This window comes from Dioscorea cayenensis, chromosome 16, assembly GCF_009730915.1.
Source record: "Dioscorea cayenensis subsp. rotundata cultivar TDr96_F1 chromosome 16, TDr96_F1_v2_PseudoChromosome.rev07_lg8_w22 25.fasta, whole genome shotgun sequence".
Lineage (NCBI taxonomy): Eukaryota > Viridiplantae > Streptophyta > Magnoliopsida > Dioscoreales > Dioscoreaceae > Dioscorea > Dioscorea cayenensis.
This window is the reverse complement of record NC_052486.1, coordinates 21795928-21818126: the sequence shown is the minus strand read 5'-3', so window position 1 is coordinate 21818126 and position 22199 is coordinate 21795928. Positions and strand designations below refer to the sequence as shown.

Sequence of the window (22199 nt, the reverse complement as noted above, 5' to 3'; positions counted from 1 at the left end):
CATTTTTAATCTTTTTAGATTTCATATATGTTTGTACTGAGGGTTTAAGTGAAGTTGGGTAGCATTGAATGTTTGAGAGGTGAAAAGATTGAATGCCACTAATGATATCATAAATATACTCTCTTCATGTCTATTTATCCGTGTTGTGAAAAATCAAATCTCATATTTCACATAATTTAATAAAAAATTAGTTATTTTTTTAAAATTATTTCTAATTTATATTTTTATATTTTTTTTTCATCATATTAAATTTTAAGAAAAAAAATTAAATAGAGTGTTAGAATAATTTTAAAAAAATAATAAATATTTTTTGATATTTAAAAATAATAAATAAAAAAAATATGGGTTTATAACATATAAAAAAAAAAAAATTGAAGAAAATATAATATATGTATGTAATCAGAAGGAGAAGCATGATGAACGGAAGGTATTAATGGATGGTATGGCTTAGGATGGACACCTGCACCGAATTAGATGAATGTACCACCACCAACCAAGGTTATCAGGTGTGCACTTTCACGAGAATAGGGTGATCAACTTTATAACCTTTATTGGGTCATATATATATATATATATATAATTATGAACTAGTTTGGATTTGAGCTTGACATTCAAAAATGGATTCATAGGTTTGAGGATCTTTTGTTTGGTTTGAAATAATGGTTTATTTGAAAAGTTAATATAATTTTTTTTAATTTTAGATAAATCAGTGATAAATGTTTTTTATTTAAAAAAAAATCAGGAATGTATGAAATAAGTACATGAGTAATCACTTTGATTTGAGTAAGTACTACTAAGTTTGATCTCAAATTTTCTCTAAAACAAGACTCAATATTTTGTTGATAAATTGATATAAATTTATATAAATTTAATATTATCAATTAATTTAAATGATTTTTTAATCAACTTATGAATCAACATATGAACCGGTTAAAATAGACATAACAATACCATAGAAAGAATAATTAACATATGAATTAGTTAAAATAGACATAATATGACCAGAGAAAAAATAATGTAATTCATATATAATTATGAACGGTTGTGGATTAGTGCTTGACATGCCAAAAAGTGTCCTACAGATTCAATTATGTTTTGTTTAGTTTGCAATTGACCGACTATGGAATTTGGTATCACCAAAATCTTATGTTAAAATAATTATTGGTTCTTGAATTGGGATTTGGGATAGACTTGGAAACAGTAGTCTAGTTAGTCTCTGTCAAAGCATTTTGCAAGGCATTGGGATGTTTTTGTCAATGACTCAATTGCTCTGGTTTTTCCCAACAAGTGGAATTCAAGACAATGCTGTTTGTTTATTTGACATTAACTAATATTGACTTTGTAAGTAGTTTACTCCAAGTCTACCACTGCTACAAAGTAGTAACAAGTCGTCCGTCAACGTATACAACAATATATATATATATATATATATATATTGGACTTGTAGTCATGTACGTAAGACATTTAAGCAAAAAGGGCCCAGATTAGCGTCAATTGATTAGCTAAATTCCAAGGGCCCCAGATTTCACCATGACCTGGATTGGAATAAGTGGTTAGTGGTGGTTCAGCTGCAAGACATATTGGCGATGTCCTGGTGGTCCTTTTTCTTTTTTTGTGGGGGAAAGAGCGGGACGAGCCACTAAAAAATCAGGAGACGTCTTTATGGCGCTCGAGTGGAACAGTGGAGATAGGGACATGACTTTTCGTGATAGATCTGAGCACGCGTCTGTAACCACTATTCATGACTCAGAAATATCTACCTCAGAGAATCGAGCTCACCAGTTCGGTGAAGCTCATCGACGACCCGTGTCATCAAATGGGCCGAAGGTCGTTGGCCCTAGTGGTCCTTTTTGAAACCACATTCTAATAACCATGATTAGCCCTTTTGAGGGGTTTGGATTTACTACTAAACAAAATGTTAACACATAATTGTTTCCACATTAAGAATTTCAAGACCTAAATAGCAGTAAAATGAAAATAAAGATTTTTCTGAAAAGAAAATTTTCAGAAAAATAACACTCTATTATCGGATACTGAGACAAAATTCCTTACACTAATTAATTTAACACAAATGGCAAAACAGAACTAGTCACTAGTGAATCTCGATGATTACCGAAGTTTATACAATGAAACAAATACATTCAATGACCAGTTGGTAACCTGCTGAATATCTTAATCTTGACTCATTTGGATGCACTGTTTGCGTCCTGTTAATTTAATCATGCAACAACAGATGACTTAAAAATGTTAATCAAGGAATTAAGACCTTGCCTCGAATGTACACAAAGATCGAGATCGAGATTAGTGTTACAGCGTGCATCAGCAGTGAATGGTTTGATATTCATGTGACACAACAGAGTTGCCGGAGAATACCAACTTCTAAAAATGCAAGAGTTGATTATGGTTCATAGGTAGCATCTTCGGAAATGGAAATACATCAGGTTGTCAACTTGTTCCTCAACATCCTATCATGCTTCAATATGGTGCTTACACATTCTACGATCAAGACAGTCTGCAAACAGACACATTAATCATGGTGAAGGTCATGCAGAAGGCAGACGCATTTATATCATGACAAGGGCCAAGAAGTAGTTAGATCTTGTAGCAGAAACCATGTGCGGAATGATGATAACAAGTTATCCAGCAACAAAAGCATAAGCATGGAGATCTTTGAAAACATGTTTCCCCCAACAACATATCAGGGCTTGCAGTTATTTCTAAAAAGCATGTAATCCAGTTCAAAAAAAAAAAAAGATCAAAAGTTAAGATATAACTACAGTAAACATAATGAAGAAATGGGCCAACAGCAAGTACCTGTAAGGAAGCATAGGCTATGCCGGTGGCAAAATAGAAATTGGCATTGCCTGTCCCCTGAAAAGTTCAATTAATAAGATCAGTCAGACACACACAGAGAGAGAGAGAGAGAGAGAGAGAGAGAGAGACGAGACCTACCCTCCAAATCCAAAGGTTGTGCATAACAGGGCTTAGGAGGGATATTCCAACATAACCACACAATAGGAAGAAAGAAAAGCGCATTTCTGCATGTTAAAAAAACAAATACCATTATATCCAAAAAAAACTTAAACACTAAATAGTACATGGTTGGGCTAAAGTTTCACCTGCTAGTTCATTGGCAAAAAGGCCAAGAAGACCTAAGTAAAGAGCTGAATCTCCAACCTTCAAAGTTCAAACCCAACCACAGTGAGATATTAAGGTCCGGAGTTGCTATTAAAACATAATAATCTAGAAATACAAAAATGTGCAGTTCACTTCAGAAGATAAAAAGAAATAAAATAAAATAAAAGCCTTGATTTTCTTGAGTCTCAAGTCAAAAGAAAAACTATAACCTATTGATCTGTGAAAACTTCAAAGAACTTGACACAAGCATCCCAAATAATAAAGTGGTGCAGGTTTCCATATATATCTTACTCTTCCTGAAATAGCCTATATTTAGTTTTTGAAACTTTGCCTTTTCCTTTGCATGCCATGGACTCGCAAAATTTCTAAAGAATACCAAGTAAATCCAACTAGACAGAAAAGAGTAAGAGTTCATTTCTGTTTGTATATGTGCACAAGTCCATGGGTTTTAATAGTTCCCATGAAAAAGTACAAAAGGAGTGTTTCCTAGACAGGATCAATACATATAGAAGACCCTGTTGCCAAGACTGAAAATTGTTGTAAAACCAGAACTAGAATTATCTTACATGATTTTCCTCATTTCTCTTGTGATCACCTACTCAAGTCCTAGGCAGCAACATATCCAAACAAACCTCCAAATCGGAATTCATAATTTCAAGCTCAAATTGATATATCAAATATGAAAATTATTATGAGATCATGCCAATACAACACTACTTATCAATATCACACGCCAAACTGCAAACACAGACATGTGCAGAAAGATTTTGAGGCTGACATTGATGTAAAATCATTATGATAAAGTATCAAGAAAAATGATGTCTCATCTAGACCTCAATAAAGAAAGATAACCAAGTGCTAGAAATAAAGAATAAAAAAACACTCACCGAAGGATATGATTTTAGCATTGACATAATGGCTATATACACAAAGGCAAGAAAACATGGCCGGTGTCTCAGGCGAATGACCAGTGGTACCAGCATAAATAGGATGTTTATGTGGAACACAATAAGAAAGAAGGATCTGAAAAATTCAAAGACTTCTGCAAAGAAGTACCTGCATTTGTTCGCCAAACATGAGAAGAAAGTAGCATAAACACGTAAAGTTATATACAGAAAATGATTATATGTAAAGCTCACCAAAACACACCAATGTTTGGTGAGAGATCTTCCACATTGAGAATAAATCCATGGGTCCTGCCAAAAAATGAAAAGTGAGGATGATGATAAGGGACCACCTTATAATTACATAATGGTATGCATGCAAAGATTTGAATCGTATGAAGAGATCCTAAGGATGAACAGCATCAAATCACTGTTACTATCTTTAAAGTAATAGTAGCCATTATATAACGCAAAAGCAGCCCTAGTTTTGGGAGAAAAAGCATGCAAGGGGAACTCTTACAAAAAAGATGAGAAACACAGGGAAGCATTCTTGTTTTAATAATGATTCACTATGCGAATTGCAATGGCCAGCCATGAAGAAACCAATAAACTTGCAGTGAATGAAAGTCTTACTTTTTAACCATTTCTGATAAGCCACCAAATTCCTTGAGGGAAATGAAGCTCAAGAACAGTATGTAAGATGACCAGATCAAAGACCACAGTATGAAGAACAAAACAGGCCTCCAACAGAAATTGCGAATATGGCTTTCCTCTTTACTTTTTTGTTCACTGCATGTCTTATCCTTTGGACAACTGCCACCACTTTCATTAGATTTTTTAAGGAAAAACAACTTCGAAGGAGGAGCATCTGGACCATATCCTAGGAGAAGGATGACCTGAAATAATATAGTTGTTATAGTTGTTTGGAGTTTTCTAGAGAACAATGAGACAAGTGAAAGAAAAGTAATAAGGATAAGGAAGTACAGGTATAACAAGGATTGCTGGGTACAGAGATAGATGTGTGGAAACAACCCACCCAAAAGAAGCCAAGGAGGATAGACCTGCAAAGCATTATAAGCATGAGGCCCCAAAAAACAAGTAATGGCATCAACCTCCAAGAATAACATGACTTCACAATACTCATTATGCATGGAACATTAATATTGTGTAGGAAACCCAATTAGGAAATAATGTGCATAATTCATTTGACTAGTTTTCTTAACACAAAATATGAAACACAAACTAGACTAACGTATCAAGGCCAGTAAAAGAACATTGAAAGTGTCAAGCATAACTTTCCTAACCTGAACAGGCACCATATATAGACAACACAATCATCAAATTGTCAATTGGAGAAGTGGATGACCCAGCACAAGTGATTATTGTAAAGGGATTCCAGAGAAAAATGAGAGAGGCTAAATCTCCAACATGTGTGTGTCCTGGAAGATAAAAAAAATAAAAAAAGTAAAAATAAAATAAAATAACTGTAGAGAATATGACTTCATTATCAAATATTAAGAAGAAACTTAAAAACCAGACTCATAGAAGAAAAATATCAATACATTCTTAAGGTCAGCTGTAAGGATCAAAAAAGCAAATATGACAAGCAATCCACTCCTGAACTTGGAAAAAAGGCACCGTTCAAACTCATCTGTCTTCGTTTATTTTACTATATTACAAATCATCATTCTAGCATCAACTGATCCAAATTTCTTAGCTGTGATCTCTGACTTTTCATCTCTGGCATCAATCATGACTTATAAAACACAAGACCAGGGGAGAGAAATAATAAGTAGCTGAAAACAAGTAATTAATCAGCGTAAAAACAATTTGACAATGATGGGCATCCACAACAAATATGAAGTTCAAAGAGAACCAAAAAATTTTCTAGCATAAAGACCCCTTTTATAAAGATACTCAAGCTGAAGACTCTAAAACCTACCCGCTGTTTCTTGTACACAAGAAAGATTCAGCAGTTGCAGACTTCGATGGTACGTTGACATGAGTTTCTGACCAGTTGCACGGATAAGCATTGCAGTTACAAAATCTACAATGACAAAAATCAAACTGTATACAAAAGATATCCATATTAACAACATATCAGTAGAAATATTCACAAACTACTACATACGAAAGTAAATTAAACAATGGACAAGGTCCAACTTAAATAATTTCCAAAATATATACTTGGAGAAATTTCATCAAAAGCCTAACATATACAGCAACACCATGAACTAAAGAACAGGTGACAAGTACCACATAGCATCTCTTCAACCACTAAATTAGTAGATCTAAGATATTTAACTTATAAATCAAGAGTGCTCTAAGTCTGATAATCATAGATATAATAAATTGGGCAAAACTTTTTGTTGTTTAGGCATGATATAATATGCATCGCATACGTGGATGCCATCCAGGCATCTAATTCCTTCTCCAGTAACAAATACCAGTTGCGTCGGCAAAACATAATGGTGAAGGTCTCATACCCTGGCCATCATTTGCCAAGGCATGATGTTTGAGAACACTTTGAATGCTATAGCTTGAACCCCAGTACAGTAATTCAGAAGTTATTATGTAGTTTTATTGGCAAAGAGTTTACTTGAATCATTATTAAAAGCATCAATTGTTGAAACAACAAATAAAACATGCTCTACAAAGGGTTATAACCTTAATATGGAAAACTAGGTATATCCTTAACTTAAACGACAACAACAGAGTTTGTCTTAAATGGCTCATGTTATTTACATCACAACAAATAACAAAAAAACACATCTAGCAGAAACACATATAGATTGTGATTTAATACTTAATAGCATAGACAAAAGACTGAAATCAATTGCGAAGCATGCAAGTTAGTCTACAAGTGGACAACATGAGAGTCTAATGGTCCTCATGGCCAAACAGCAAGCATCACTTTGTATTAACAAAACCAGGCAACAACCACAATGTAAAGATCAACACTTTTACCTGCAAAAAAGGTGTGCAGGCAGCCCTTTGACTCTGTTTCCAATCAAGACAACCAAATGAAGAAATGCCTTTTTGAGTTGTCAAAAATCAAAATGAACTCTGCTGTGCATATTAGGAGTAAAATGATAGATTCTATCATATAAAACTGCTGCCAATTATACAAATTCCATACCTGTTAACAGTTAATGGCCCAAGAACTGGTAATAGCAAAGGAGAACCATGGTACATAGATCCTGAAACAATAAACTCACAATTAAATAATTGCTATAAATATATCAAAATTCTTTCTGGGCTACTTTGTGCGAAAAAGGAGTAACTTTTAGCAAGTAGCAACAGTTAACAATGCAATTAAGTGGCATGAATAGATAAAACAATTTTTTTTTATACTAGAACGATTTTTTGGACCATTTCTTCTAGAAGTAAGGTAGCATATTAAAAAGAAAAGTTTTAATGGTCACATAGATTGTTAAATTCATCTAAGAAAGAGAATATACAGCATAATGCCTCGTCTTCTAATGATGATTGAAATCTAGCATCTATAAATTGGAGTGGAAACTTGGGATTTACCATTCACTTCACTTCAATCTTTCATTTATCATATTTTGGAGTTAAAATTTTAATTCCTCCAAGCCTTAAAATTATCATCATCATACATAGCCAGGCAAGAGAAACGAACCAGAGTACGGGGACATGGACGAGTTTTTGAGCCAGTAACCCTCCGCCACTGCACAAGTAATCACAGCAAATAATTCATGCAAAATAATTCAGAAATCACTAATCAAATAACAAATATGGAATTCAAGAAATTAGGAAGAAATTAGAAATCAAGCAATTACAGCGTCGAAGGCTAGTAACAGGAGTGGCGACCTCAGGGCGAAATCCAAGGTTGAGATCCTCGGAGAAACAAATGAAGAGGAGCCTAAGGATCACCGAGCCGACTGCCATGGCCCAGTAGCGCCGCCGAGTCAATGCCATTGCGCTGGCGACCACCCACGATTTCAATGGCTTCTTGATCAAAAATGAGAAAGCAAACTATTCAGCAAGAGTAATGTTATACAATGACAGCACACACTCTCCTAGTAAGCTAATCACCACCGAAATTGACTCCCTCCTTGTTTCCCTTCTCCGATCACTGTCGGCGTCGTGTCCAGAGTCTGCTCACATGTTCAATAGATTTCCAAAATAATAACAAAAATTTTAGTCTCCTTTCATAAGAACAAAGAAAAAAAAGCACATAATTTTCGCTATTTCTATCAAAATTTCAATCACCACACCTAATTCTAGCAATACAGTGTGATCCCTAAACCCAAAATCCAAACTTTTTCATAAAAAAAAAATAAATAAATAAAATGTGAATCACCAGAACCAATCCTCTTCCTCAATCCCACCCACCGATGAGCCATACAACATCCCCATTCTCTACGAATCAATTCCCATCAAAGATCATAAAAACACTAAAAATCGATAAACAATCCCTAATTCCCGCAAAAAATCAAAACATGCCGCAGAATCCCAAATCCATTTCACAAACACACACCACGCACACACAAAGAGAAGGAGGAGGTAGTAGAAGAAGAAGAAGAAGAAGAAGGAGAAGGAGAAGCGTAGCATACCAACGGAGAGCGAGCACGACGAAGGAGGTGAATCTCGCCGCCGTCGCCGTTTCTCTTCTCCGTCGAGCACCCTGCGTATATATATATATATATAAACGAAAACCTCTCAACCACGTGCAAGACACATGCTATTTACGGGCCGGGTTTTTTGGGCCGGGTTCTAGCCCGATAGTGAACAATAACACATTAAAATAAAATAGTAAAATGCAATATGTTTTGGCATGCGGTTTTAAAGAAAATGAGGTCCTAAATAAAATCATAATAAATATTTTTAATTATTTTTAATAAATAATTAATTATATAATAAAAAATTATTATCGTAAATCAATTAAATAAATTAAATAAGATAAAGTTCAAAGTTTAAAAAATAATTATTTTTAAATTTATAATTATGCGGATAGAATCATATAATAGTAAAAAAAAGGTTTAAATATAATTTAATAATAAAAAAATAATAATTGTGAGACACTAAAAATTTGTAAGGTTTCATAAGTTTTAAATTTTAAAAATATTAAAAATTTTAAAATAATTATATGGATAGAATTATAGGATTATAACAAATAAAATTTTTAAATATAAATTTAAAAAAAAATTAAAGTGGAAAATTACGGAGCCCTATTACAAGTAAATAAAATTTTTAAATATAATTTAAAAAAAATGAATTGTGAAGCCTTTTAACACCAAATTTATTACACATATTTTATAGTTAAAAAAACAAGTTAACATCTCCAAGATAATAATTATATAGAAAGAATAATACTAAATAAAAATATTAAATATATATTTTTAAAATAAATTATATATATATATATATTATTTAGCCTTAAAAAATTTTATGCGGCCTTAGCCATAGATTTTAGTCGCTAATGCCTAGGGCGGCCCTTAATTCACTAATCACATTTAAAACAAACACTTAAATTTCTCCCCATTTATCAAACACATGCACAATATTAGTCAGACATTTGGTTATTGTATTAAGGCTCAATTGTTCGGTTATGTTATTTCATATGTTAGTAGTAGTTAATTAAAGGCATGTATGTTATCTTATAGACCATTATGAGAGACAATCAAACTATCACTTAATCCAATTGTTCTCTAATTGGTGGGAACAAGTACATGAGGATTTTTAGTTAATTGATTAATGATCACTAGACAAAGAAACAACAATAATAAATATATACAAAGGCATCAAAGCATCAGAAAACAGAAAAAAAACAAGAGAGAAAAAAATGGGAAGTTGTAAAGCAAAAGTAAGGTATAGGCAAACGCCGGCGCCAAAGTCAATTGGGTTGGTGATTAGTGACACTAATCTGGGTCTTTGGACGAAGTTAAATCAGGTGGTGGTCCTGCAAACATGCAAGCAGATATCTATGAGCGCGTTGTTAAAATAACAGAGAAGTTTAGAATCCCACACACGCTCCACTTGTATTAGCATTACTTTTATAGAATACAGATACAAAGATTTGAATATAATTGAATGGATAAGATAAGATTAAGATGTGAATGCAACTTAAGGTACAAGATTTCAAATGACTAATTCTAACACGCGTAACATGGAAAATGATTATAAAAAAAAAATATGGAAGGAAAAAGCAATTAATTCCATTGTAATCCTTTAATCACCTTCTCTTTTTATTTTTATTTTTATATTTAATAAAGTGGATAAACGATAAATTTATTAGAAAATCAGGAACAGTGAACAAACAAACAATAAAAGCAGACTAAAAACAAAGAAGAAAACAGAAAAAAACCAAAACTACAAAGCAACAAAAATAAACAAGTTAATAAGAGTGTATCACTAGTGATGTAACAATTTGGGTGTTTGTTTTTGTAAAATTTGTTTTCATTTTTTTTTTATTTTAATAAATTAGTGGTTTATCCATTTTTTTTAAAAAAAAATATATATATATATATATATGGATCACAAAGAGAGCACCTTAATCTCCACCATTACTTCAGTTATTTTCTATGGATTTATGTAATTTATCTATGGCACCACCACTGGGAGTTGTTGGTATATATATATATATATATATTTCCCAACTTGATGATTTGAATCTACTATATAATTTGCTATATTTCTAAAAATTACCCTTACTATTTATTAGTTAGTATTTTATTTCTCAAATTAACTGAATAGTCGAGAGTACTATATTTCTAAAAATTACCCTCACATTTTTTTTTTATTTTCTACAATGACAAAAAAATCACTTATTTTGATTTATTATAATGGTTCAATCGCTATAAGTGAGGAGAGGACAATGTTTTCATCGAGTAAGTTTATTTTATAATTTAAATATTGAACTTGTTGAATCATTTTATAATATATGCAATTATTTTCATTTATTTAAAATATCAAGTGAGTTTATTTTAGTTGTGGGAGTAATTTTTAAATGTTTAATAATTTATTATTATGAAAATATTAACATTATTTAAATTATTAATAATTTGTTAGAATTAGTGAAAATAGATGTGAGAATAAAACTATAAAATTTTTTTATGAAATTATAAAAATTTTAGTGTAAAATTATTTTTAATTTAAAAAAAAACTAGTAGGATCGATCTATCACAGTTTTTTAAAAAATAAATTTTAATATTAAAAAACTAGTAAAACCTCCCATTTTTTAAAAAAAAATAAAATTTGAATATAAAAAAACTTGTGTAATCACAACTATTAAAAAAACTAAAATTTAATATTAAAAAAATAAAAATACCTAGATAAAGGTTTTTCCGAGCGGCTGGCTCATTCTTGGAAAAAAAAGAGGGAGGGAGCAAGCCAATTGATCAATGAGTAGATAGAGTCAACGGTCATAAAAATATCTATTTTAGTAATTAATAATAATAATAAAAGCAATATTTAAAAAAACAAAGCCGACATCTGAGACCTCGAAATGTAGAACAACTTGTCAAACAACTTGATTTTGGCCTATTGTCCAGGTTTCTATCAAGCGACTAATTATCACCAGTAAAAACGAACCACGTGCACGAAACAGACAATATGTTAGTGGTGGCGCAATTCTTTCGTCACGAGAAAAAGAGCCATATAATTATTTAACCACTCCATAAATACTTGCCTAAGAATCTCCAGATTCTCCACCGATAGATAGACAGACACACACACACACATAAATAACAAGCTTAAGGAAAGAGAAAGAGGGAGAGAAAGAGGAAGATGGAGCAGCAGCCTCTTGAGCAGTTGGTGGAGAAGGACTTCATAAGTGGTATGACTGTGAAGGAGTGCAACTTATGCCATGCCATTCAAACTCCTCGCTGGCGGACTGGACCTAGAGGACCTCAGGTAGATAGATAGATATATCACGATCTCCCATGCATCATCGTCATCATCACCTTCATCATATACATGTTTCCATTGTCAGTCACTGGTTATGCATGATTAGCATTTGGTGTTTCTTCCAGTGAGAAACTGGATTGTTCTCTGCACTTCCTGGTCGTGATAACTTACCAATGATGGTTCTTGATTGCATTGTCAGTTTTACGAGCTAAAAGTGTCATGCAATCATATATGAGCTTCTCCTCCCTCTTGTTGTTGTTGCTGCTGCTGCTACTGCTGCTGCTTCTCCTCTTGTTGTTGTTGTTGTTGCTGCTGCTGCTGTTGCTGCTTCTCCTCCTCTTGCTGTTGTTGTTGTTGTTGCTGCTACTGCTGCTGCTTCTCCTCCTCTTGTTGTTGTTGTTGCTGCTACTGCTGTTGCTTCACCTCCTCTTGTTGTTGTTGCTGCTACTGCTGTTGCTTCACCTCCTCTTGTTGTTGTTGTTGTTGCTGCTGCTGCTACTGCTGCTGCTTCTCCTCCTCTTGTTGTTGTTGTTGCTGCTACTGCTGCTGCTTCTCCTCCTCTTGTTGTTGTTGTTGCTGCTACTGCTGCTGCTTCTCCTCTTGTTGTTGTTGTTGCTGCTGCTGCTTCTCCTCTTGTTGTTGTTGCTTAATTCTGCTTCTCCTCCTCTTGTTGTTGTTGTTGCTGCTACTGCTGCTGCTTCACCTCCTCTTGTTGTTGTTGCTGCTGCTGCTGCTGCTACTGCTGCTGCTTCTCCTCTTCTTGTTGTTGTTGTTGCTGCTGCTACTGATGCTGCTTCACCTCCTCTTGTTGTTGTTGCTGCTGCTGCTTCTCCTCCTCTTGTTGTTGCTGCTGCTTCTGCTTCTCCTCCTCTTGTTGTTGCTGCTGCTTCTGCTGCTTCTCCTCCTCTTGTTGTTGTTGCTGCTGCTTCTTCTTCTCCTCCTCCAGTTGTTGTTGTTGCTGCTGCTACTGCAGCCGCTTCTCCTCCTCTTGTTGTTGTTGTTGTTTTGCAGCCATGAGCTTCTCCTCCTCTTCTTCTTCTTCTTCTTCTTCTTCTTCTTCTTCTTCTTCGTCTTTACTGAATGCAATCTTGTACGTACATCATGGCCTTGATAACATGCCAATGATTATTGACTTCATTATCAGTTCTACCAGGAAATAGTCTTGCAAACATAGACCATTTGTAATTACCATAAAATCTATGTGCACCAATGAGCTTCTCTTCTTCTTCTTCTTCTTCACCAAATACCTGCATCTTGTTGATCCTTGGATCAAGCTGGTTGACACATCTAAGACGACAACTCTTCCCTTTTTGCTTCACGAGATTAATAAAAAAACTCAAGAAAAAGAGAAGATCCGTTAATTCAAGAAGAGTTTCAGACAAATGAAGACTTTAATTAAAAGGTTTGGTCATAATATTAATTATTACCTGATCTACCTTCAATCTTAATTTTCCGCAAATGAGGTTAATTCCATTTTTGAGGACCATGCATAATGAGCAACAAGCTCTCAAACTTTGGAGTCCTCTGCAGGCAGGTTTAATTTATTTATCTATTTATTGGGCCTTCTCATCACTTGCCACAAATAGTGAATGTACTACGTTCACATAATTAATATTGATATGTATTCCCAGTTCTTTGATGCTTCTATGTATTGTACCTTGCAGACTCTCTGCAATGCTTGCGGTATTCGCTACCTCAAAGACAAGAAAAAGATCAACAACAACATCATGCTCACTCTTGAACCAACTCGATCCAACAACTCCAAATCCGGAACACAACATTCTGGACATTTTCATGCAGCTGAGTGACGTGTGGTAGAAAATATATGTAGTAGAACACTAAATAATTAATAAATATGTATGTAACAGCAGTGAACATATATATATATAGGGCGTGTTTGGTTCGCAGAAGTAGAGGCCGAAGTGACTGAACCGGAGAGTTCCCAACGACTTCCTTGTGTTTGGTTCGCCGAAGTGGAGTCCGAAATGTTGATAGCCGGAGAGAGATGGAGATAAATGCTCTGGTTTATGTGTTCTTGAGTACTGGTAGTATTTTGTTTGTTAATTTGAAACAACTACATATATTGTACGTGTGAATGATATATAATTAAGTTTTTTTTTTTAATTTGGGAAATTGATATGATGATAAATATTGATGATAATGTGTTGGTAGATGACTTGATGTGCATGGTTATGTAGGGTAGATCCCACAGGTTAATGAAGAGATCATTATCAAACATATATATTATATATATATATATATGTATCTTCCTTTTTAACTCCACATGATTTATTTATTTTTTCATAAAGAACCCCACATGATCATACTTTTCATTTTGTCAAACCTCAATAATCCTTTTTTTTAACAACCAAAACAATACTCATTTTTTATCATTGTGCGTAAGTTGATTAAGTTCTCATTTTAATTAAAAATATATGCACAATTTTTATTTAAGGCCCCCATTGTCATATAGAACTATAGAAGTATAGAGCAAAGAGAGTGTGAAAGACAAAGTGAAGTCATGTGGGGACATATATAATCGCGTTCCAAAGTTAATTAAGCGCGTGAGTGACGAGGATAACACAAATTTTCTAAAAAGAACAACACAAACATAGGGCAAGTATTGACATATTATTGAAGGACCTATCCCAATTGGCCATTATCATCATCATTTTCTTAATCTATACATATTATTAAAGTAGATGTATAATCTACTCCGAGAGCGTTTTAAGAAACAATTTTTAAATTTTTTTTAATAATATTTAAGTTTTTATTTATATTACTTATAATATTTCTTTAATTGAAAAACATTAATTACACATAATTATTTATGTAATAAATGTCCATAAGACCTTTGAAATCCAAGGTATAAAATAGTTTATATAGTAGAAGTTGTTTAATTATATTATTTTATATATGATATTGCCTCAAAACTCCTCATAAAATTTTTAAAATCTCAGAAAATGCCTAGTTAAAATCAAAGTTGTTGTTTGAGACTCTAAGTTAATTACATTACTTAATTATCATTAAATTGGCATCTAATTAATTAACAAGAAAAATATTTCATCATTATTAAGCATCAAATATGTATATATGGATGTGGTTCAGATTACATACACCTAATTAAGTAATTAACTATTCCTGAAGGATGATGACAACAACAACAAATTCAAAAGCCCAAGTAAAACTTGGGTGCTTTATGCGTGGTTAGACTTCGGGCACGTGATATCAAGTTGCACCATGTGATTTTAATGTTTAGTATTAGAATCATATCTTTGTCTTTGTAATTCAATTTAATTCTCATTTTATTTTCAAAGTGTTAAATATGATTGCCGTACTTAAGATGAAATAGATTAAATAAACCAACATGCGTGTACGCCCCTTCTCCCATCTTCTCATCACACTCTGATCTTGGTTGCTGATCGTGGACGAAATCGCTTCTCCATTAGGGCATGTGAGAGGTAAGATTTTGTTTTCTTGTTCTTCTTTTTTTATTGTTTAGGTTTTGATGCTAGTTAAGGTTAGAGTTTCCTTTGTAACTTGATTATGGATCTTTATATCTTGTGATTTTCATTAGAGAGTTGAAGTTAAATTCTTATGTTTCCATCCATGCTTCTTAGGTGAAAGATTTGAGTTATTTAAGGATAATTATTAGATTGAGAGGTTTTTTTTGGTAGTATAGCAGGGATCTCTAATTAATTTGGGAGAGCTAGAGACATATTTTGGAGGATATTAAAATATAAAAATTGTAGACAGTGATCTTGTTTATCATACCGCCAAATTTCAAAATTTTTCATGTGTATCCTGTAATATATAGGCTTTACATGCAAGTGCCTCGGATAAGATTTCTTTGCAGGCCTTGGAGTGTTTTTAATTTTTTTCATGATTCTAGAGTCTGAATTAGATATAGAGAATTATATAAAAGTTGTAGATTTTGATGTTACCTAATTACCTGCGAAATTTCAGATTTTATGTGTCTATAGTTTTGTGAGATATAGCCTTATTAGTGTAACTATCTCGGATGGTATTTCTGTGCAGAGTATGAAGATCTATGGGTACTTTTGATGATCATGGACATTGAATTGGGTAAGGTGAAAAATATAAAATTTGTTTCTTATTAAGTTTTATTATTTTCAGTAAAATTTCATTGATTTTAGAATTGTAAATTGAGAGATATGCCAGTTTGAATGAGATATGTCTGAATTATAAGTCTGCAGAAATAATCAGAGATTCATTTGAGTGCTATAATTTGATTAGTACTCCAAATAGTGTGAATTTCGGATATGTCATAGACATATGTGTCTACTTTTCTCAAAATCTTGAATTTTGTGATTTGGAAAAGTATATGTGAAGTTATGAGGGATTTAGTACTCATTGTTCATGTTAGAAATGTTTTATGCCCTTTGGATTGGATAATTACTTTTATACTCCTGAAAGAATCTGAATTTGGGAAGAATTTGGGAAGTAGAATAATAATTTGATCATTTTTGTTTTTACACCCTTCTGAAATCTCCTTTTGCATTATCTTTGATCACTAGTGACCTTTGTAGAATTTTTGCATCTTGGAATCCTTCTTTCACACCTTTACATTTTGTAAATCTATCCTATTAGTGCTTTATTAGGCTTTCTTCCCTAATTATAGGGCATGCCAAAAGCTTTATGGTGTCAGAATTAAAGTTTACCGTGTTAGCGAGTATTAGGTAAGTAATCACATATAAATCCTACTGTATATACGTATTGTTTGACATTTGTTAAAATGATAGTATGATTTATTTTGTTTATTATTTGAGTTGTCAAATTATATATCAAATTTTAGTTATTTATTAAATTTATGATATTTTATTTATTTCTCATTTATTTCACGAATGTTTTAATTCATTGAAATTCTAAATAATTATATTTCATGAATTATGTTAATTATTCATTTATTTGGAAATTTTATAAATTATCTCTTCAAGTTTGGATTCAAATAATTGGATTAATTTGATATTATAAAAACGGGATCATGTGATTGCAAAACTTTTTCTTGGCAAACTACTTTGTTTTTGCTTAATCGAAACTTGGATAGTTTGCTGTTTTGTGAACATGAAGTATTTTGACATAAAATTAGTCCCCAATTAACTATGCTCTAACCCTGTGACTAGGGGTTAAATACTGACCGTGTCAACACGTATTTAGTTAAGAAACTATAGTTTCACACCGCTCCGTCAATGAAGAATAAAAACTTCTGATATTCTGGCTCAGGTCACCAAGGGTAAACAAATGAACTCTGATATTTTTGTTTTGATCATAGTTATTGGGAGACATATACTATATTTATCTAAAAATCAGGCTTTGTTGGGTGTTTTAATTTTGTTCTGAATTGTATTTTGATAATTGTTCTGCTAAATCATATTACTGTTTTTTTATTCTAAATTTTGAGACTTTTTATGATCCCAATGTTTTTAGTGGTTGTTTATTGGGCTGTCAACCTCATAACATGTTGTTAAATTTTTTTCAGATCAGGAGTTTAATAGCTCACCGAAAGTGAACAAGTAGCAAGCCTGTCCCTGGTCTAATTGAGATCAAATCTTTGTCTGTTTTGTAAATTCTAAGATCTGTATTCTGGAAGTTTTGTATTTTTTTTTTCGAAACTTGACTTTTGAAACTTATAGTATTGCTTGATTGTATGTTCTGTTTTGTAATAGGTTTTGAGGCCTTACATGCCTATTATGCTATGCACAATGGGTGTGCAGCCGTTTGTTAGCGCATCGGGTATGGCGAACTAGGTCGGGGGGTGACAACCCTACCTCAAAAAGATTAAATATCGGTAACCAATATTGATATATATAATTTGATGATCCAGAGATAAAAAAAAATCTTATCACACAATACACAAGTTTGAAAACTTAGCTAAAGCCATTTGGTTCAAGTAGTTAGTAACACTAAAAATAAGTTCCTGTGTGGCTTGAAGAGTGGTGAGGGTTTGAATTCTCATTGCATGCCCCATAGAGACAGATGTTTGTCATCATTTTTTAAAATAATAATAATAATAAACTTTTAATGTATTTATAACAATTACTCTATATTTTTTTTTAACTCAAATATCATCACTTGATTGAGTTCCATATATATATATATATATAATCACCAATTAAACAATTCTTAATTAAACTACATCCCTCATAATCTTATAAAAGATTTACTACGATCCTCATAAATATATACATATATATATAATCACCCATTAAACAATCTTTAATTAGACTACATCCCTCATAATCTTATAAAAGATTTAATATGATCCTCATAAATATATATATGTATGTATATATATATATATATATATAAAGCACCCACTTGTCCTCATCTCTCCACAAAACCCTTACTCTATAAAAACCATGAAGCACTCCACCACCACCATGATCTCAGCCACACTCCTTTCACTTCTCCTCCTCTTCCTCACCGCCCATCTCGCCAGCGCCCAAGCCAACATCCAAGACACATGCAAATCAGCAGCGGCAGCCAACCCAGTCATCAACTATGACTTCTGCGTCTCCACCTTCCTACGCAACCCAAAGAGCGGCTCCGTCGACACCCGCGGCCTTGCCAGCATCGCCGCCCTCACCTCCGTCAACCAAGCCTACAACGTCAAGGACAACATCAACAACCTTCTCGGCAACTCACCGGACCCGCCGACCAAGTCCGGTTTGGACCAGTGCATGAGTTTGTACACGTCCATGCTGAACACGTTGGCTCAGGCTGTGGACGCCATTAATGGTATGCAAGATGATAATGCAAAAGGGTTGTTGAATACGGCGATAGGGGCGGCCCAGAACTGCGAGGCGGCGTTTGGCCAGGCCGGAACGGCGTCGCCGTTGACACAAGGGAATAATGACTCCGTTGAGCTTTCTTCCATGGCTCTTGCCATCCTTGACCTCGCTAATTAGTGTCTCTTTTCTTTTTTTAATATTTCTAATAAGAATTACTTCATGTTGTGATGCTTATATATCATATAATATTGGAGATTTTAGTAGTAAATGAATCCGATATGTTTGCTGTTACTAAATAAATGCTTTATATTATGGGAAATAGCTTTCATATATATATCATATCATATCATATTATATTATATTATGCCGGAGATTTTAGTAGTAAATGAATCATATATATATATATTGTTACTTATAAATAAAAGCTGTATATTATGGGAAAAAGCTTTATGGATATATATATACATATCATATCATATTATACTGGAGATTTTAGTAGTAAATGAATCAGATATATATACTGTTACTAAATAAATGCTGTATATTATGGGAAAAAGCTTTATATATATATACATATCATATCATATTATACTGGAGATTTTAGTAGTAAATGAATCAGTATACTGTTACTAAATAAATGCTGTATATATGGGAAAAAGTTATATATATATATATATATTCCATGCTCATAATTATAATTATAAAGGTTGATTTTAAAAAAAAGAAAAGAAAAAGTGGACTATAAATTTATTAAAAGTTGTGGTTGTATTTGTACTTTTATTCATAGTACTGCTAATCCGTGGTTTATTTATTTTACTAAACAATTTAAAAAAATAAACTGACATGTAAAATTCTAAATTAAATTATACATCTCTCTTTCTAAACATTTGGATCCATAAAGATTCAAAAAATTTCTCTTTCTCTTAGGGTTAAATTCCCTCGACTCCATTAGTGAAAGCAAACCTCTCTCTTTTGAGAAATCCCTTAGAAATTCTCAAATTAGATTGGATCTTTCCTCCATTCTCCGGCAGGAAGAACTATATTGGAAGCAAAGATCCAAAATCAGCTAGCTTAGAGTGGGTGACTCTAATATAAAGTATTTCCATTTGGTTGCTTATGGTAGGAGAAATAAAAACTTTATTCCACATATCTTCCATAATGGGGCTTGGATTGATGGAAATCAAAACCTAACAGAGACTTTCTCAGAGCACTTCACACCCCTTCAGATTTCACCTAGACTGGCACAATCTATTCTCACATAAAGAAATACTTGATCTTTCGGATTTAGAAAGACCCTTTTCAATTGAGGAAATTAAAAAATAGTGTTTGACTTGGGAGCAGATAAAGCCCCAGGACCAGATGGATTCCCAATGTTCTTCTTTCAGAAACACTGGTCTCTGGTTCAGGATACATGTGTCAAACTTTGTAATGATTTCTTTGAAGGTAGGGCCAATCTGGAACATTTAAACTGGGTCAATATTGCTCTCATTGCCAAAAAGGCTTCTCCAGAAAGCATCAATGATTACCGACCGATCAGTCTTATTAATTCTACCTGTAAGATCATCTCAAAACTTCTTACGAATAGATTAAGTTGGGTAATTGATTTTCTAGTAGATGATTCTCAATCGGCTTTCATCAAGAGTAGATGCATAGATGATAATATAATCACAAGCCAAGAAGCGATTTTTAATCTTCAAAAAAGGAAGCTCCTTGGTTATGCTTTCAAAGTAGATTTTGCGAAAGCTTTTGATTCGCTTGATTGGAATTTTTTTCCTTGAGATCCTTTCCATCAGGGATTTTGGACTTCGTTGGTTGACCTGGATTTTTAACATTCTCAAATCTGCTAAGGCTAGAGTTCTCATTAATGGGGAACTACATGGTTATATTTGTTGCAAACAAGGCCTTAGACAGGGAGACCCCCTTTCACTTTTCCTGTTTGCCTTAGTAGCAAACACATTGAGTTCGATGTTTTGGCATGCTCTTCATTCCAGAGTTCTTCTTGGAGTTCCAATTTGTCCTTTAGAGAATCTTTGTCACCTAATATGAGGATGATCTTATCATATTTACCATTGTTGGACAGGATGATCTTCGAATTATAAACTTGTTCTTTATCTCTTTGAAGGTGCCTTTGGGCTTACCATTAATTTCTCAAAAAGCTATCTTTATTCCACTAATTATGGTTTTCAACCAAATGTGTCCTCTACTACAATCCTAAATTGTAATAGGGATTGTTTTCCTCTTACTTACCTTGAGGTCCCATTTTCTGGGAGACGTCCAAGGAGGCAAGATTGGATGAAATTGATTCTTTTGATTCGTTCCAAGCCGCTTCATGGAAAGCCAACTATTTATCTCTTGGGGGCCGTCTCACTTTACTCAACTCTGTCCTATCCTCGATCCCAACTTACTGAATGTCTGTCTTCCGTCTACCATCATGGGTAATTAAAGAGATAGATAGATTTCACAGAGATTTTCTCTGGAAAGGACCGGAGATTGACTCGAAGGGTCTTCGCCTAATAGCTTGGCAAAGAATTTGCAGACCACGGAACATGGAAGGTTGGGAAATCCTATATTTGCATGAATTCAACACAGCACTTCTTGGTAAGTGGTGTGGAAATTTTTTTCCAGCAAACAAGGTTGTTGGTTTAAAATCTTACACGCTAACTAGTTTCCTGGAGGTTCTCCAGGGCCTTTGTTTCTTCCTCCACCTAGAAACAAATCTTTCTTCTGGGAAGGGGTTTTTCAATACTACTTCCTTTTAGACTTTGTTCCTCTAAGGGAGTTAAATATGGTGGCTCCACCTTGCTTTGGCATGATAATTGGCTAGAAGGTCGGGCACCCAAAGATATTTGGCCGTATCTCTTTAATGATTGTAATTTCCCTTGGATTACAATTAGACAATTCATCCATGGTCTAATTTCACATGAAAGCTTCTTCCGTTCCGCTTGACCTTCGAAAAGTCTGTCTTTCTTTACCTCCATCCCAGATTGTGCTAGTAATCAGGAGGACTTAAATATTTGGAATTTGGAGGCGAACGAAACCTTCTTGGTCCATTCCTTTTATAAATTCCTAATAGATGGTGGTTTACGGAGTGGCCTTTATTCACAGTTTTGGAAAACTGACTGCCCCTATAAAATCTCTCTCTTTTGCTGGTTAACAAGTGATGATAGAATTCTTACTCTTGTTAATTTAGCCAAAAGAGGATGTAATCCCAAAACACCTCAAATATCTGTGTCCTCTGTCATAAAAGTTCTGAGACAGTAGATCACCTTTTGCTCAGCTGTGAATTCTCATATAGAATTTTGGTTTTTTTAGCAATCCTTTAATTTACTTTATAGGGATGCATCAATAACAGAGGTCTAGAGATCTTGGATCCTGTCCTTAGATACCCAACATCACATTCTGTGGGGTTTGATTACTAAAGCTATATGTTGGAAAATCTGGCTTGAAAGAAATAACCGTATTTTCAATTGTGTCTTTTTCCTTTTGTTGCTTGCTTTGTATCTCTATTTACTATTGTAAGGTTTAGGTGGTGCATCACTACTGGTGAGAACTC

General features: G+C 33.5%; 2 protein-coding genes across 4 annotated transcripts; one reads left to right on the top strand and one right to left on the bottom strand.

Moving 5' to 3' along the window:
• Positions 1-2315: 2315 nt before the first annotated feature.
• On the bottom strand, positions 2316-8661 carry LOC120279564 (phosphatidylinositol glycan anchor biosynthesis class U protein-like). Of its 3 annotated transcripts, none has more exons than XM_039286487.1 (16): positions 8603-8661; positions 8082-8143; positions 7826-7994; positions 7666-7713; positions 7162-7222; positions 6990-7022; positions 5965-6089; positions 5327-5461; positions 5007-5083; positions 4656-4918; positions 4278-4334; positions 4026-4194; positions 3120-3177; positions 2953-3038; positions 2815-2871; positions 2316-2512 (listed from the first exon to the last, which is right to left on the bottom strand). In XM_039286487.1, exons 3-16 carry the CDS (start codon positions 7962-7964, stop codon positions 2438-2440), a joined length of 1383 nt encoding a protein of 460 aa, XP_039142421.1. In that variant the 5' UTR covers positions 7965-7994; positions 8082-8143; positions 8603-8661; the 3' UTR covers positions 2316-2437. The 3 variants fall into 3 exon arrangements, with proteins under 3 accessions (XP_039142421.1, XP_039142423.1, XP_039142424.1); XM_039286489.1 differs by having other exon boundaries at positions 8085-8143; XM_039286490.1 differs by lacking the exons at positions 8082-8143; positions 8603-8661 and having other exon boundaries at positions 7857-7937.
• A 9613-nt stretch (positions 8662-18274) lies between these two features.
• LOC120278638 (putative invertase inhibitor) lies at positions 18275-18823 on the top strand. The gene has a single exon (XM_039285372.1). It carries the CDS (start codon positions 18275-18277, stop codon positions 18821-18823), a length of 549 nt encoding a protein of 182 aa, XP_039141306.1.
• Positions 18824-22199: the final 3376 nt, after the last annotated feature.